We start from the raw sequence: 14,758 nt of genomic DNA on the forward strand, positions 1-14,758 counted from the left end.
ACCATATATGTCAAAGCGCCACTCACCGCAACGATAAGGTTTTGCTTCAGAAGGTTATCCGATGTGGAGTATCTTACAAGGTGAACTTTTGTAAATTTGCATCAACCAAAGTCCGGATATTTTGCGCATCTGCATGATGGCGGAAGAAGTAAGCATAATAATACTACTGGTCATTCTTGTGATTGGGCATTATTAAGAGATGACTAATATTTCGGAGCAGTTTGTCGATGACGAGAGTATGGTCCGACGGCGTCGAGCGGACTTCATTCTGAAAGACAACACCGAGATTATCGATATCAGGTGAGAATCATAGGCGCTTGATTATTGGTATACTATTGAGATTCTAATTTTTATCTAGAGGTAATTATGCGAAGAAATGCTGGTGGAATGTCATAACGGTCGACTAACGGTCCTTAGCTTTCCAGCGAACGTATGAAGGCGCGTATTTGCGTACGGCGATGCTTGAAGTTACCTTCTGTATGTAATAATCATGGCATTGTTCTCGCTGGGACAAGTCTAATGTCGATATAGCGCTTTCTCTCTTGCGAATTTTCGACATTGAATTCTATCCTGTTGGCGCTGCATTCGTCGCGATTGGTATGACGCATATCTGAATTCGCGAGTTAATCTAACTAGAGTAACAATACAGGATTCTCATTCATGATGATCGGTCTTTTCCGAAGGATAATGTCTAATAGATATATTACAAACGGTAAACCCGCGAAGTACTTTCTAACAAGTGGAACTCCAATCTTCATAATGTCTATTGTTTGTATTATTTCTTACATTGTCATTATTCCAGAGATTTTCAGACTGCAGTAGATTATTTATTTGGGTTAGCTACGTCTTATATTTATTTTCTCACTACGTTTCTTGTTTTGGTGTCCGGAATTTTGCTTAATGTAGAGGGTAGAGGTATTGAGGATGTTGGCTGCGGGTAACCCCAGCACAGGCAAGCCGGGTAACATTTGCATACAGGGACCTGTGAAACTGGGCTAGGGCTAAATCTTGTACATGGTCAACCCCTTCGGGAACGTTCTCGTTGATATGAATACCCCCAGGTGTCGGTTTCAAGGCCGCAGTGCAAATGTATGAAGTACAACTTATAATACGTACGCGAGGTCTCACAAACACCCTTAAATACAAACAAGCCGTCTACATTACACACAGAAACAAAATGTATCTATTCCCCAACCTCTAGGACGAGGTTTGACACCTCTGGTAAAACAAGCACTGATTCAGCGTTGTTTTTATAGTCGATCTCAGCCGTAACCTGCTCGTGCTGTCGTTGACCGGGACGTACCTCTACAGTTGGAAGCAGCAGATTCCCATGTCGAATTGGTAGTATTGTAAGGCGCAAAATAATCGTCTATGCGGTTAGCTATACTGAAAGAAACTTGAAATCAAGTTACGGATTACCTTGCCCGAAATTATCAAATGTCCTTTTCGTTTGCCAGATATTATCCATGTATCGCTGCTCGCCATTACTTCATATGAAAACTCGATGCATCCGTTTGCAAACATATTATCTCCGTTCCATGCCCAATTGGCAGAGGATTGTAGCCGCAAGGTGACCGGTATAGCTTGTCCAATGTAGAATACCTTATCCGAAAACGTACAGGATGTTGGCAATAGGGATGCCGTTGCTTCAGGCGACTCGGCCTCTTCGTCGAACGAATACCGCCATTCGACAGTGAAAAGCACTTGAACTGTCGGTACCTCAACCGGGATCACCAGCTCCTTTGTAATTGGCTCCAAGACTTCTTCTGGGTCTTTAGAAACATCCTATATGCATATCAGCAAAAGAAATCAATGAACAGAATTTTCAGCCTACATTGTATATGTCAACTAAAGCATTGCTAATTATTTCGCGATCCGGTAGTCTTATCTGCGCCAAAATGATTTCCCATTGACTTCTCTCACATTTCCCTAGAACAAGCTTATTAAGGAACGCATAGCTAGTAAGCTCACATCTTAAGAGCATTTGCGCATGGTGCTCAAGAAGAAGCAGATATTTTTCCATTCCCAAACCCTTCAATTTATCCGCGATAATGCGTGTCAGTGTGCGCCGCATTTCATCCTCCAGTCGCCGATATCTTACTGCTAACGACAACGGCTCAGATCGAGCTGGTGTCCCCAAAAGCTTACTACTCTGAGTGATTCGATATGCGTACGTTACTGGTTGTTTAGGAAACGCAACGTAGGATTCGGTAGTTCCTCGACCATCATCCACGATAAACTGCTCATTACCAGTGAGTATTCCCGAGACGATACGTAGCGGCGTCGACGGACTAATACAAGAGACTGAAAATTTTGAAAATAAACTGCTCGCCTTGAATATATCCTGCACGTTCACTGCCAGCGGTAGAGCAATTGAGACGTGTCGCAGGACGGACAGGGAATAAAATCCCTGTGACTTTGTCTTAAAATCGACATGTACTCGAATGTATAGTTCTTTCGTGTCCGTTTCAATCTTGTAAGGTACTGCGAGGCACACGGTAGACCCAGGGCTTATAGCACCTAATTCCAAAAGCGGCGTCGCCTCGGCGACATATTTCACGTCGAACTGGCTCGTCTCAGTGCCTTGCATTAGAGAAGCTTTCGTTTCCGACACTTGCAATCTTAGTCCGCTCGAAGCACTCCTAGCTATGATTTTGGCGGTTTCAATATCATTCCATCCCGTATGTATCTCTATGAGAACTCTCTTCGGATCATCCAGTCGCATTCGCTTCGGTGTAGAAAGCGTTACGTCTAGATTTCCCGGTTGTTGATATAATTGTGATTGCTGGTTCTCTAAACGCCTCTGTCCAGAATAGTCCTGGATCAGCAGAAGATTGCCTATCCTGAACTCGACATTATCAAGTTCGTAGATGCCTGGAATATCATGTGCCGTTCGAAGGGTTACCGCACTTCGCCCAGGTGATAATACGACTTCATTTGTGGACCGAAATAGTACTGTGTGCTTCATACCGGCGGGCTCTATCAACCGGACGGAAGCAGCGTGAATTGTCCACACGACGTCGAAAGGATTGAATATTTCCATCGTAATGTAAAAACTGTCATCCTTGCTAGTTGATACAGAAATCTGCTGCGATACAGACGTCGTGAATAGTGTGGAAAGTGGAAACGTTGTTTCTATCATTGCGTCAATTCTATGTGTCAATAGAACCTTAGGCGTCATACTTACCATTCTCCATATCTCGACAGACATCCTTGACTTTCTCGCATATACTTGAAAATTGCTGTATACTTGAATTCCCTCTGTTCGTAATAATCTGCAAATAGACCTTGAGATACTCTTCTTTTCTATTCAGGTTATACAGGCAATGTGCGTATATCAAAAAAAGGTTAGTTGAAATTAGCTCCCATCCCTGGCTGGAGTATATCTGCGGTAACGACGCTAGTAGGCTTACTGCCTCTTCATATTTATGTTCCTTATACTTAATTATTGCCATCTGCGCCCGCAGCTTATCTACAGAACGGGTCCTATCGGCTGTTTCGTAATAAGACTTGACTGCATCTGAAATGTCCATATACGTATTCATAAACGAGGTCTCATCTGCTAGAATCTCTTTCAACTTGGGATTCAGGTACCTCTGCAGGAGGTCATCGTCCTCTTCTGAACTCAACGTATCCGTGTTAAAATCTATATCCTGGAAACCGACTTCTCCGATGCGCCAACCTTTTCTTGATGCCAGTAGTTCGATTGCAGATCTTGCAAGTAAAAGTATTTCAGCTCTACCTTCAGCAACATCACGGGTCCGTCCTCCTTGGATTACTGGTGCCTGGACTTCAGTCGCATCTAAGATTTCCCGCACGATTCCATAAACCCAGTTGGCAACTAGATACCGATTCTTTCCGTAAAACACAAGCATTCTACTCGTCTCCAACGTGAAGTTTCTGGTTCGTATAAGGAAATTCGCGATACGCATAGCGGCCATCGAAGGGGAGGATGCAGAAGACATGAGCATGAGGAGCAACGAAGCCTGTCGAGAAAATAGATAGCATCTGAAATCAAATAGTGAAATGCTGTTTTCAAGTATTTCATGACGGACAGAGACGTCTTTGTCTCGCGTTAGCACGGAACCTGTCGTGTCAGGCGAGAAACCGACATTCTGAAAGTACGTCACTGTATTCTCGCTCATCAGCTGCATGAATGTTGCGTCTAACTCATCGTATTGTATTAATGCATCTTCCAAGAGGCTGACATTTTCGAAAGATAGAGCTAACCCTTCCTATGCGGCAGTTAGAGTTGGAATATACTCATAGTTTTTGAATCCAGGTAGGAGTACCTTCATAACAAAAAAAGTCGCAAAATTCCATCCCGGTATACTTTTCTTCGCTTCCAGCTTCTTAGCCTCCTCTTCGTACATCTTGACACGTTTTCCGAAAGCATCCAGAACGCCTTCCTTGATCTTTGCCATGATTTCATTCCACACCTCGGCATTCTCATTTAATTGTGGTCCAGCACTACCAACAGTTGTATGACTAGCTTTTACAAGCATGCATCTATCCTCTTTTGAACTCGTATTGAAGTCCGCGCGAATTTTGTCGAAAACCCCAGTCTTGAACCTCAACGCGGAATTGGAACTGTTAGAACCATTAGGCGCGTAATATATGATCAGCCATTCTGTCGAGTCCCTCTTGGATGCCACTTTGGTAGAAAACCATTCTCGGATTATTTGCCGAACGCTAGCGCGGTAAGTGTCGTTGTCCTCGCACTTGACAAGAATAATCTTCATATACGGAGTATCGAGCAATCCGGGAATCTGATGCTGCGGCGCAGCGTCGTCATTGAGCGATTCCTCATGTAAGTTGACGGATAGAAAACCAATTGATCTTAACGGTCGTGGAGGATCGTGCCAATGCAAGTTACGCAATGGTAGACGAGATTGGATGTCCTTGATGACATGCGGATAAACGCCAAACGGATCATAGTATGTTATCGAAACGGATCGCGACACCGTCATTTTGGTACGTGCTTACAGCCCGAAAACCCGTTACAGTATATATTGGCCGAATGGATTACATCAATCGCGATGTCTGTATTAGCTGTCAGTTAAGACTCGACTTCTCAAGCATGTGGAGGGTTTCGAGGAATTAGCTCTGAGCCGCACGTGTGACCCACGAATTCGCTTGTCTCGTAATCGCCATCACATGAATTATCTCGCGACAAATACCAAATAAAATCGTCAGATATATCGATCTCCGCAGTTGACATATTCAATCCATTGCATGAAAGCGCATGCACACACTCGCAAGCGTACGCGCTCATCGTCAGAACGATCTCCATGCCGATATTCATCCCCAGAGCCGCGAGTTACTATATCAAAACAGCGACAGAAGCACAGAGGCACTGGCATTGACGCGAACAGCTTACTGATTGGCGCAAGGAAAGATGTTAAATACAATACAGGCGCGGCCACTGCTGCGTTAATCACGGCCGATAAAAATTACGGAAAGGCCATGAAATTTATGCATCCTGACAGTCCCTATGCCGTTGAGAAGTTTGCGTACGTTTATGCAGAATTATAAGGTTGTGGCGTGCTAATGAGTACATTATAGGTCCGAATATATCGAAGCTGAGATGAAGAAGAGAAATGCTTCTAACGAATGTATGGAAAGCGGATCGAGCGTACGGGATATTAGCAGAACTGGACGCTCAACAACTCTGGACGATCAAGTACAGTCTGTCACACTTGGGAAACTTTTTGAAGTGCAGCCATCTCACGAGAAGATTGAATCTAAATTGGCTTCGGCTCGCAAGAAGTCAGAGCGGCGGCGCAGCGAACAGCATGAGAAAGATGCTTATCGAGGCCTAAGCGAACGCCTTCAAAAGGTCCTAAAGGAGACCAGTACGTGAACCTATGTACTAGAGAGTACTCAAAGGTTAAGGTCATCAATCTAATGATCCTCATCTAGTGTCTACGTCTTATCTTACACCTACATTTGATCGAGATAAACCTCTTTCCGCCGAGCAAATCGAAGAGCAGCTCATTGCCGACGAAGCACGAATAACAAAACAGAGCGGAAGGCAGTCTGGGCAGCCGACGCAAGTAAAGGCCCGCTCCCGCAAGCGATAATATGATCGAAATCATTAAATTGTTGTTTCTAATGGTTGTCGAATAACTCAGAGCTGAAGTTGTACGATAACCTAAATTTCTGAAAATGCTTCCTAACAGTGCGCTTGGTCCTTATCGTTCAGATCTGAATAGGTTCGTCCTCTGTGTCCGGCTCTGCTACCCAGATCGCTCCATCTGTTAAAGGCAGAGGTAGAAAATCTGCAAGTGAGAGAAGCCAATTGCGACCTAGACATATACAAAGCTCAACCCTGTGAATAACAGTATTGCTAAGTGATGTGAGTGCTCCTGCCGCGAGAATTGGCGCGGCTCGATGTGGTCAGCACCCGACTGAGATCGCCATTGCTAGTTCGAATGGAGTAGTATTTGCACAGCAGCTCGCGAGACAGAGGGAGGGAATAATGAAGCCAATGGCTGGACATATTGCAGTGAACATTGGAGAAGCGTTTAACGATGATATTGGGGGGGAGAAGATGATCTTAGACTGGACTGAGACACATGAATTTCATATAGGAAGCTGTAAATTGAAGACCAAAATAGTATCGAGGCAAGTAGTCTATTCAAGATATCCAAGAATAGATTATATCTTATTTTTACAACAGAGGAAAGCGGAATTAGCGTCCCTATTGGCAGGAATTTCTACATAATATTCGATAAATTCGTTTGGGTCCATCTAATACAAACAGATCATGCACTGCGCCCCGCCACTGCATCGTAAACTATCACTCAATTTAATTGGATAGAAATATTTAAACAGCCTCGTTGATTAGGGCATTGAGGCGGGAGATCTTGCTGGACATACTCAAATCCACAGTTCGATCGCCAACCTCAACAATGAGGCCACCGAGAATATCGGGGTTAACCTAAACCGTGATATTAGTATACCTTGCCACATAACACATAATACAAAATTCCACAACCAGCATACCTTGTTGGAAACCTTCAACTTCTTTCCGTTGCCAACGAACTGGGACTTGGCGATGGCAGACTCGATGCGGGATAGAACCTTAGAATCTAGTGGCTACACGTAGAATTCGTTAGCTACAATTCTCAAAGAGATAATCCGAGCTTATTAATCTTGGGCCAATTTGGTAAGATATCAATATGACTTTTGAATATCGCCATAGATTCAATAACAGGTAGCCGGGTCGATTGGATGAACAAGACAAATTTCGCTTCGCCAATAAAATCGAAATTCCATACCGTAGCAGAGGTGATAGTAGCCTCAACCTCGCCCTTGTACGCGCTCATGAGAGTTCCGAACTTTTCGATGATCTCTGAAAGAAGACCAAGTCTGTTGTTCTCGGCAAGAACCGCGAGGAGATTGGCGACGGTAGGAGCGCTAACGGATTTGCTGAGAGTCTCAACGACAATCTTCTTGTCAGATGCGGAGAGAGCAGGGTTAGCAAGAATTTCAGAAAGATCAGCATCTTTCTCCACAAGAGTCTTCAAGGAAGTAAGAGCCTTGCTGGTGTCATCGAGCGAGGAACTCTTCGCGGCGGCCGAGTACTGTAGAGAAGTCTCAATTAGCACCTTGATCCTACACCTCAATCCAGAAATTACAATTCTGTCCATAACCACAAGACCAACTGAAAGTTTCGATTGAGCAACCAAAATCGGATCAATTGGATTGGATGAAAACAGCGTCTACAATTGCACATACCAGAGCAGAGGCGTAGGTTCCATCGACTCCGAACAACTGGACTGGCGGAGTTGTGGAGGCTGCGGTAGCATATGTTCGCATGAAGGTGCGGCCCGATACGGGTACAGCCCGCAAAATAATTCTGGTAGGGATCATGCTGTAGAGTGGTGATGATGATGTGCGCGAGTATGTAGCTGCACAGAGCAGAAAATACGTTGGTAGCAAGCTCCGCGCGCCCTTCTCGGAATTCATCCCGTAGCTCTAGGCATGGCAGTACTCTACAGACCAGCCAATCATCGCTCTCCAACTTGTCCCAACGTACATCGATGTGCCTCTTTCATCTACCCTTACAATATTATGCCGGTGTGATATTCTTATTCGCTATTGAAGTCGCCTGACACGCAGACTCTGAGTCTTTCGCTAGTGATTATATTGGGATTTGGATGAACAGACCAGGGCACAACATATCAGCGCCCAACTGTGCTCACACTGCGAAGGACGACAGCAAAGCCATGGCTAAATGCTAATTCGGGTGAATAAAATATATGAGACCTACTCTAACCTACAAATAAATGTGCAAAATCGTGCAAACCAACGCCGCGGGGAATCAAACAATCCGCCATTCAAAGCAACGAACACTTACGACCTATCTTAATAACACAGTAAAGACTAGTTGTTCTTGCCCTCAGCCAGCATGCGGTCTATGAAATCATTTAGTGGTCCTAGATCATCACGCTCGATCAAATCAAATTCCTTAACGAAATAGACAAAATGCTTGAGAGATGTGTTCAGATGCGGCTGCATTCCGAGCTGTGTGATGACTTCAAAGTGATGGCAATATATGTGCGCATAAACTCGAAATAATCTCTTACATATGGTCCGTATGATATGGGGGAAGTTCGATGGAAATGGGACACCTAAGTTTAAATCAGTGCCTCCGTACGCAGTACACTTTTTGAACGTGACACACCAATCTTTGAAGGGAACACGGCTTCGTTCTCAAAATAAGTCTGTACCCAGTTCATTAAATGCTCAATATAATCTGGAGCCGACAATTTGGTTGGACGCTTGAATTTGTCGTTGTCCTGCCACAGATATTCGTACCTGAATTGGGCGTTAGTTCGGTAATCTCGAAGATTGGCCGATTGATGGGAACCCACTCGTCTGTAGCCTTCATCTCTGGACATATTTGAGGAGAGCAAAATTCTGTAACCGTTCCGTAAAGCATATTAATCTGATTGTAGAAGTCGACAGCTGCGGATAGTAACAGTTGGTCAGCATCCGTCACAACGCGTAGGCGTGCCTACAAAACATAGCAACATACTATTTACCGCCAGCCACTCGTTCATATCTTCACCCTCCGGTAAAAGGACAGCCTGGCGCAGAGATCCTGACCCAAGTGTAGCTTCAGCATACTGACGAAGTTGGAATTGGGTAGACCCGTGACGGGAAGGGCTAGCCTTGTACGCTTTGGACGACCTGCCGTTTCTGTCTAAGTTAGTGGAAATCATACAACAGAGAAAAATTATCCGTACAACGAGTGGAGAAAGGCCATTATTTGTCTCCGCAGGCAGCTGTGGGCTGTAAGCGTGGCGCGATCCTGTCGATATTATGAACGCTAGAGTGGCCAAGGTGGTAAACTGTGAAACTGTTTATGCTCAGCCACGGGAGTTGCATGGGCGTTGCCGAAGCAACAAACCTAAACCTGAACCTGAACCATGGCATTTACAGGTCTAGTTCCGAGCTTTTTCCAGTTTTCCACATCACTCTACGACGCCGATTCGCAGCACGATCACCGATCCACCTTACTCAAAGTGCAACATATCTCAAAAATGTCGAGAGGTGCTAATCAGAACGATCCCTTCCGGAGATTCGCTCAGGCGCTGCAGGAGCAGGCCAATACTGCAGGAGGTGGCCGTCCTCCCAAAGGTGCCGGTATCGGTCTGGCAGGCCTTGTCGTCGTTATTGCCGGATCGTTTGTTGTAAGTCGATCATTATTCAACGTCGATGGCGGCCATCGCGCAATTAAGTATACCAGACTTGGAGGGGTTAAGCCAGAGATCTATGCTGAAGGAACTCATTTTGTGATTCCATGGTTCGAGACCCCAATTACGTACGACGTACGAGCACGACCCCGCAATGTCGCTTCGCTGACAGGAACGAAGGACCTTCAGATGGTGAATATCACCTGCAGAGTCTTGTCAAGGCCGAAAGTTGATGCCCTTCCTACTATCTACCGTACGCTGGGAACCGACTACGACGAGCGGGTACTACCAAGCATTGTAAACGAGGTTTTAAAGAGTGTTGTCGCGCAATTCAACGCTTCTCAACTGATTACGCAGCGTGAGCGAGTCTCGAAACTTGTTCGCGAAAGCCTTGTTAAACGAGCGTACAAGTTCAATCTTCTGCTTGACGATGTTTCGCTTACCCACATGACCTTCAGTCCTGAGTTCACTGCTGCCGTCGAGGCAAAACAAATCGCTCAGCAGGAAGCCCAAGTATGAGTGACCTTATGCAACTGGTTGTGTGTGATGAATCAGGTACTGATATGGACTTTAGAGAGCTGCGTTTATTGTCGACCGCGCCAGACAGGAGAAGCAGGGCATGATAGTTAAGGCGCAGGGAGAAGCTAAGTCCGCCGAACTCATAGGCGAGGCCATCAAGAAGTCGAAAGATTATGTTGAGCTGAAACGCCTCGATACTGCACGGGAAATTGCCGGCATCATGAGCCGGTCAAACAATAGGTTGTTGTTGGACAGTCGCACCCTTCTACTCAATGTTGCTTCTGATTCACGGACCGAGCCATCAAAGAAGAAGTGACAACATGACTGGATTATGTGAGACAGCTGTCTGGACAGTCCTAATTACAATCCCAATTCAGGAAGAGCTTCTTAGCTTATCGTCAGCTGGACGAGTTGGTCAGTGCATTCGGTCGACGTGAAGATGGAATTTGTCTCTCTTTCGATGCGCGATGGATGTTATGTGTATATAGAGTAACGCCAATATATTCCAAGTAAATAAATACCTGCGATAAAAAAAACAAAGCCGAGAAGAACAACATGTCCATCCATATTGTGCACCAAAATGCCTGAATACTACTGACAACAATCGTACCTGACAGCACATTCCCATCATTTATCACACTCACAGTGGCTCCTAGGCTATATGATTAACATAAACCGTCGTTGGACAATTAGCATTGTCCTACAATCCCATTAGTCAACATCTGACCGGAGAGATGAACCAAAATGTTACTCACTGCATCCTTATTAGTTGACCAAGGCTTCTTCTTTAAATTTGGGTTATTATTTCCAATCGGCTCAACTACTTTGTCCATAGTTTCCACGTCAGAAGCATTAAGCTTGTAATACACCCACCAATCCTTTGTGCGGTTAAGCTTGGTCGACGTCTCTCGGAAATATTTCATCACCTGCTGTTTTGGATGGACAGACCTTATGAAAACATCTTGCATTTTTCGCGGAATTCCGTAGAACGTAATATTTAACGGCGTATAGTATTTTGGATCGCTTGGGCTTGGTGGACTATCCGTTTCAGCCTGTTCGATGGTCTTCTTTTTCTTCCGCTCCTTCTTGTCTGGTTTGGGAGTCGCCTCAGCTTCAGCGGGAGCCTCGGCAGGCTCTGGCGCTAAAAGGAAGCAAACAGCAGACACCTAAACGTCTTAGCTTTATCAGTTCAACGCCTGCTCAAGGGGCACATTACTTACCGTGCCATTCGGCCATAATTTCACAACCGAGTCCTTTGGGAATAAAAACCGATCCGTAGGGTTCTCTTTAAATTCAAACACAAGAGTCTGATCTCTTAGAAGCTCTCTTTCCTTCCTTTTCAGGTCCGGTCTTGGTTTAAGTGGAGTCTCCGGGTGATAGGTAGGATTATGGCTGGATTGAAGCGGGGGAACGGACGTTGATGAAGTCCTCTGCGATCCAGGTTCCCCTTCGGCTTGCCTCGATTGCGCGATATATACTTGAAATCTCCGGACTTCTTCTGCGCTTGCTTTTCCTGAAGCAACGGACTTCATAAGTTCGCCAAATTGAGGGTCCTGGCGAGCAAGAGCATGTAACCGATCAATTAGTTCCTCATTGGGATGCTTGGACGGCGGTTTGGGCGAGCACTTCGAAGGTTCTGGTCTTGACGTTGATTGCTGGATTGTGACAGGATCCTTCTGTGATAAATGTGGTGCTGTGGTCGTGTCGAGTGGCGTTGTCTGACCTGGAGTGGCACTTTGCTCTGGTTCGGTAGACGTTAGGGGTTGAGTCTCCGTAGATGATGTATGTTGTTGCTCTAAGTTGCCTGTTTCCTGTTCGGTGGCTTGAGAAGAAGTTGCAGGTGGTTCAATCGGCGCCGGCCCGATTTGTTGCCCGGAAGTGATAGGGGCTTCCGTGATGGGAGTCTTAATGGAGAAGCTCTTCATAGCCGGTATCTCACTTGGCGTTGCAACCAATGTTGCACTAGACGTGCTGCTACATGACTGCGTGGCACTGGCGTTACTATCCTTGCTCGTGGCTGGCATGGCCATTGTGCTAACTAGATCCTTTGTGGACGCCTCAACTTTGACCGTAAACAAGCGAAGCTCAAAAAAATGGGGTCCGATCTGAACATTGCATTCACATAGTTTCGCCATCTTATCCCTTGCATTGTATTGGCCGTCGGCCAATTTCCGTCCTCGTTGCGGTCGCGTCCAAAATTTCTCGAACATGCATCCTGTTAGCCATGTTCGCCGCGACCGTTGAAGCGAAACTGCCAACGCCTCTCTATGTCTGCATTAGAACGTACTTAGCCATAAACAGAAGGAGTGTGTATACGTTTTGTCAAAGCCGACAGGATCATCTAATAGACTGTAGTTCGTTGGTTGCTCGTGAACGAGTAAGCCGCTGACTCGCCTCAGTGAGAACGCCAGCTCGTCTTGGGACATCGCTGAGGCCTGCGTTGGTGCCTTTGACGAGCCATCACGCAAGTCAGACAATGCCTCGTCATGGCTAGAGGCATCCCTGGCATACTTCCGCTTCTTTGCCATACCGTGCCCTCGTAACTTACGTGCGGTTGTTGTGTAAAGGTCTTCCGTCTGCAATGATAGAGGGCAGGGGAGATTGATAAGACGAGGTGCCGTGATACTATGCGCGTATGCCGTGCTAGTTCCAGTGCGTCACCACTCTCCAGAGTCCACACAAGCGTCGTATTTCAACTCCTGGTACCATCTCGAAACCACACGTTTGTGGTGGAATTACTCCAACTTAGTAACTATACATTTTGACAAACTACTAGCGAACATCGATAGAGGCACAGTATCGTGTTCGTACAGGTAAACCGGTCCGTACGATTCACCACCCAGAATCATGCCGTCACCACATCCGTCATCAGCTACCATTGTTACCGAGCGGGCTCCAGAGACAGATGAAGATAAGCATAGTCTTTGGACGTCTACTCTGAACTGTCGGGTATCGGATCCGCAAAAGGAGCAAGAGGGTACTCAGAACGCATACATATCCTATCTCATTACAACCGAGTCCGATTTTCCCGCATTTCAGACTCCTGAATTTACAGTCCGTCGACGATTTTCAGATTTCGTTTATTTATATAATATTATTGTGCGAGATCATCCAGCATGTGCTGTTCCTCCATTACCAGACAAGCAGCGAATGGGTGAGCAATACTTTGACCGAGGATTGTGCATAAGACTAACTTGTTTGCTTAGAATATATCACGGGAGATCGATTCGGTGTCGAGTTCACATCTCGTCGAGCGAGTTCACTTCACAGATTTTTACAGCGCTTGTCCAATCATCCGATTTTGCGTCGCGCACCAGTGTTGATAGTGTTTCTAGAGTCGCACGAGTGGAATGCGTATATGCGAGCACGGCCATATAAAGCGTCCGGTAGTGCAGAGTCCTCCGGGGTTTTTGATGGTTTTAGTGACGCGCTGATCAATGCATTTTCCAAGATTCCAAAGGATAAGGATGACTTTTTGCAGGCCAAAGAACGCGCGGACAAACTCGCCGATGACGTCGCGCACACGGAGAAAGTTATGACGCGACTCGTCCGTCGCGAACACGAATGGGAAAATGACTTGTATGAATTTACGAACCAGGTTTCGAAATTGGCACAACTTGAACCAGATATTGATAACGCTTTCAGAGCGTTTGCAAACCGAGTGCAAGGGACCGGCGACGCAGTGCACAAGCTCCGCGACAGTGTTGATACTGATTACGTAGTTTCGTTGCGGGATATGGAGAATTACGTTGTCTCAGTCAAGCAGTTGCTCAAACAGCGAGACCAGAAGCAGCTGGATTATGAGGGATTACAGGACTATCTGAATAAGGCTACAGTCGAACGCAATGTTCTCGCCTCTGGTGGTGGAAATGGATTTTTACGATCTAAAGTCGAAGATCTACGCGGTGTTGATCATCATGTCGCTCGCATTGAACGATTAAGAAAACTTGATACGAGATTGGAGGTGCTAACAAAAGAAGTCGAGGAAGCGAAGGAGGTATCCGGCTCATTTGATAAGGAGGTTGTACGGGATCTGGTCGATTTCGAGCGGATCAAAGCCCTCGAAATGAAGGATACGCTAGGTACCTTAGCCGACGAGCATATAGAATTCTTCAGAACGGTAAGTGACTATCTTTAATGCAATTGGACTGCGAGAGAGAAAACTAACGTTGTTTCCAAGCTTATTGAGAATTGGGAAAGCGTTATTCCAGCGTTCGAAAGCTAATCATGACGAACTTTTGTATGTGTACATACACAAATCATAATTTTGAAATGTTTGACAGTTTTATTTTTGCACGGCTTGTATTATCTATCATATGGTACTCTCCGCTGGCAACTACATTGGCAAAATCGTATTTTGTAATTTGATGGCGTTGCAGGCGGACAATAACATATGCGCCAACAGAATGAATGGAGCCGCGCCGAAGCCGCATCTAAGTTACCCCTGAAAAATCCCCAACTCCTACCTAATTAAAGCATTAACCATGAATTGCCACTCTAAATACACCTTATGTTGCCTGACGTTGCAACAG

General features: G+C 45.7%; 8 protein-coding genes across 8 annotated transcripts; 4 read left to right on the forward strand and 4 right to left on the reverse strand.

The window, feature by feature from the left end:
• Positions 1–3: 3 nt before the first annotated feature.
• On the forward strand, positions 4–1,149 carry POJ06DRAFT_254728 (uncharacterized protein). Its single transcript, XM_056187806.1, has 5 exons — positions 4–148; positions 221–300; positions 416–477; positions 532–597; positions 650–1,149. The coding sequence occupies exons 1-5, from the start codon at positions 134–136 to the stop codon at positions 820–822; spliced, it is 396 nt and encodes a 131-aa protein (XP_056043320.1). The 5' UTR covers positions 4–133; the 3' UTR covers positions 823–1,149.
• On the reverse strand, positions 1,150–5,124 carry POJ06DRAFT_254732 (trafficking protein particle complex subunit 10). Its single transcript, XM_056187807.1, has 5 exons — positions 4,293–5,124; positions 3,188–4,235; positions 1,835–3,135; positions 1,420–1,785; positions 1,150–1,369 (listed from the first exon to the last, which is right to left on the reverse strand). Exons 1-5 carry the CDS (start codon positions 4,968–4,970, stop codon positions 1,184–1,186), a joined length of 3,579 nt encoding a protein of 1,192 aa, XP_056043321.1. The 5' UTR covers positions 4,971–5,124; the 3' UTR covers positions 1,150–1,183.
• Positions 5,125–5,235: 111 nt separating this feature from the next.
• POJ06DRAFT_268751 (uncharacterized protein) lies at positions 5,236–6,083 on the forward strand (the record flags this gene model as incomplete). The annotated part of the gene is made up of 3 exons (XM_056189328.1): positions 5,236–5,513; positions 5,566–5,855; positions 5,923–6,083. The coding sequence occupies 3 exons, from the start codon at positions 5,236–5,238 to the stop codon at positions 6,081–6,083; spliced, it is 729 nt and encodes a 242-aa protein (XP_056043322.1).
• A 580-nt stretch (positions 6,084–6,663) lies between these two features.
• POJ06DRAFT_254740 (OSCP/delta subunit of ATPase) lies at positions 6,664–7,920 on the reverse strand. Its single transcript, XM_056187808.1, has 4 exons — positions 7,744–7,920; positions 7,284–7,589; positions 7,009–7,101; positions 6,664–6,943 (listed from the first exon to the last, which is right to left on the reverse strand). The coding sequence occupies exons 1-4, from the start codon at positions 7,876–7,878 to the stop codon at positions 6,830–6,832; spliced, it is 648 nt and encodes a 215-aa protein (XP_056043323.1). The 5' UTR covers positions 7,879–7,920; the 3' UTR covers positions 6,664–6,829.
• Positions 7,921–7,933: 13 nt separating this feature from the next.
• Positions 7,934–9,356, reverse strand: POJ06DRAFT_254743 (Mob1/phocein). The gene is made up of 5 exons (XM_056187809.1): positions 9,258–9,356; positions 9,047–9,210; positions 8,883–8,976; positions 8,693–8,826; positions 7,934–8,639 (listed from the first exon to the last, which is right to left on the reverse strand). Exons 1-5 carry the CDS (start codon positions 9,275–9,277, stop codon positions 8,392–8,394), a joined length of 660 nt encoding a protein of 219 aa, XP_056043324.1. The 5' UTR covers positions 9,278–9,356; the 3' UTR covers positions 7,934–8,391.
• A 126-nt stretch (positions 9,357–9,482) lies between these two features.
• On the forward strand, positions 9,483–10,744 carry POJ06DRAFT_254745 (band 7 family-domain-containing protein). Its single transcript, XM_056187810.1, has 2 exons — positions 9,483–10,220; positions 10,282–10,744. Exons 1-2 carry the CDS (start codon positions 9,555–9,557, stop codon positions 10,540–10,542), a joined length of 927 nt encoding a protein of 308 aa, XP_056043325.1. The 5' UTR covers positions 9,483–9,554; the 3' UTR covers positions 10,543–10,744.
• POJ06DRAFT_254747 (uncharacterized protein) lies at positions 10,745–12,843 on the reverse strand. Its single transcript, XM_056187811.1, has 3 exons — positions 12,543–12,843; positions 11,447–12,491; positions 10,745–11,392 (listed from the first exon to the last, which is right to left on the reverse strand). The coding sequence occupies exons 1-3, from the start codon at positions 12,752–12,754 to the stop codon at positions 10,916–10,918; spliced, it is 1,734 nt and encodes a 577-aa protein (XP_056043326.1). The 5' UTR covers positions 12,755–12,843; the 3' UTR covers positions 10,745–10,915.
• POJ06DRAFT_276190 (uncharacterized protein) lies at positions 12,844–14,702 on the forward strand. The gene is made up of 3 exons (XM_056189673.1): positions 12,844–13,380; positions 13,433–14,346; positions 14,407–14,702. Exons 1-3 carry the CDS (start codon positions 13,074–13,076, stop codon positions 14,449–14,451), a joined length of 1,266 nt encoding a protein of 421 aa, XP_056043327.1. The 5' UTR covers positions 12,844–13,073; the 3' UTR covers positions 14,452–14,702.
• The last annotated feature ends 56 nt before the right edge of the window (positions 14,703–14,758 follow it).

Source organism: Lipomyces tetrasporus, assembly GCF_029532465.1.
Source record: "Lipomyces tetrasporus strain NRRL Y-64009 chromosome Unknown POJ06scaffold_6, whole genome shotgun sequence".
NCBI classification, from domain to species: Eukaryota; Fungi; Ascomycota; class Lipomycetes; order Lipomycetales; family Lipomycetaceae; genus Lipomyces; species Lipomyces tetrasporus.

What these genes read in the sequence shown, in the direction of transcription:
- POJ06DRAFT_254728 (XM_056187806.1), top strand. An exon ending in GATGCTTGAAGTTACCTTCT is followed by an intron (nt 478 to 531) that starts GTATGTAATAAT and finishes ATGTCGATATAG; the next exon opens with CGCTTTCTCTCTTGCGAATT. An exon ending in CGCTGCATTCGTCGCGATTG is followed by an intron (nt 598 to 649) that starts GTATGACGCATA and finishes GTAACAATACAG; the next exon opens with GATTCTCATTCATGATGATC.
- POJ06DRAFT_254732 (XM_056187807.1), bottom strand. Translation starts at nt 4,970, where the DNA reads ATGACGGTGTCGCGATCCGTTTCGATAACATACTATGATCCGTTTGGC. An exon ending in CTTTAGTTGACATATACAAT is followed by an intron (nt 1,786 to 1,834) that starts GTAGGCTGAAAA and finishes ATATGCATATAG; the next exon opens with GATGTTTCTAAAGACCCAGA. An exon ending in ATTTGATAATTTCGGGCAAG is followed by an intron (nt 1,370 to 1,419) that starts GTAATCCGTAAC and finishes CTAACCGCATAG; the next exon opens with ACGATTATTTTGCGCCTTAC.
- POJ06DRAFT_254740 (XM_056187808.1), bottom strand. Translation starts at nt 7,878, where the DNA reads ATGATCCCTACCAGAATTATTTTGCGGGCTGTACCCGTATCGGGCCGC. An exon ending in GAACCTACGCCTCTGCTCTG is followed by an intron (nt 7,590 to 7,743) that starts GTATGTGCAATT and finishes ACTTCTCTACAG; the next exon opens with TACTCGGCCGCCGCGAAGAG. An exon ending in CTACTATCACCTCTGCTACG is followed by an intron (nt 7,102 to 7,283) that starts GTATGGAATTTC and finishes TTCTACGTGTAG; the next exon opens with CCACTAGATTCTAAGGTTCT.
- POJ06DRAFT_254743 (XM_056187809.1), bottom strand. Translation starts at nt 9,277, where the DNA reads ATGGCCTTTCTCCACTCGTT. An exon ending in CGAGTGGCTGGCGGTAAATA is followed by an intron (nt 8,977 to 9,046) that starts GTATGTTGCTAT and finishes TACTATCCGCAG; the next exon opens with CTGTCGACTTCTACAATCAG. An exon ending in CGTGTTCCCTTCAAAGATTG is followed by an intron (nt 8,640 to 8,692) that starts GTGTGTCACGTT and finishes ATTTAAACTTAG; the next exon opens with GTGTCCCATTTCCATCGAAC.
- POJ06DRAFT_254745 (XM_056187810.1), top strand. Translation starts at nt 9,555, where the DNA reads ATGTCGAGAGGTGCTAATCAGAACGATCCCTTCCGGAGATTCGCTCAG. An exon ending in TCGCTCAGCAGGAAGCCCAA is followed by an intron (nt 10,221 to 10,281) that starts GTATGAGTGACC and finishes TATGGACTTTAG; the next exon opens with AGAGCTGCGTTTATTGTCGA.
- POJ06DRAFT_254747 (XM_056187811.1), bottom strand. Translation starts at nt 12,754, where the DNA reads ATGGCAAAGAAGCGGAAGTATGCCAGGGATGCCTCTAGCCATGACGAG. An exon ending in CCTGTCGGCTTTGACAAAAC is followed by an intron (nt 12,492 to 12,542) that starts GTATACACACTC and finishes ATGCAGACATAG; the next exon opens with AGAGGCGTTGGCAGTTTCGC. An exon ending in AATTATGGCCGAATGGCACG is followed by an intron (nt 11,393 to 11,446) that starts GTAAGTAATGTG and finishes TAAGACGTTTAG; the next exon opens with GTGTCTGCTGTTTGCTTCCT.
- POJ06DRAFT_276190 (XM_056189673.1), top strand. Translation starts at nt 13,074, where the DNA reads ATGCCGTCACCACATCCGTCATCAGCTACCATTGTTACCGAGCGGGCT. An exon ending in ACCAGACAAGCAGCGAATGG is followed by an intron (nt 13,381 to 13,432) that starts GTGAGCAATACT and finishes TTGTTTGCTTAG; the next exon opens with AATATATCACGGGAGATCGA. An exon ending in ATATAGAATTCTTCAGAACG is followed by an intron (nt 14,347 to 14,406) that starts GTAAGTGACTAT and finishes GTTGTTTCCAAG; the next exon opens with CTTATTGAGAATTGGGAAAG.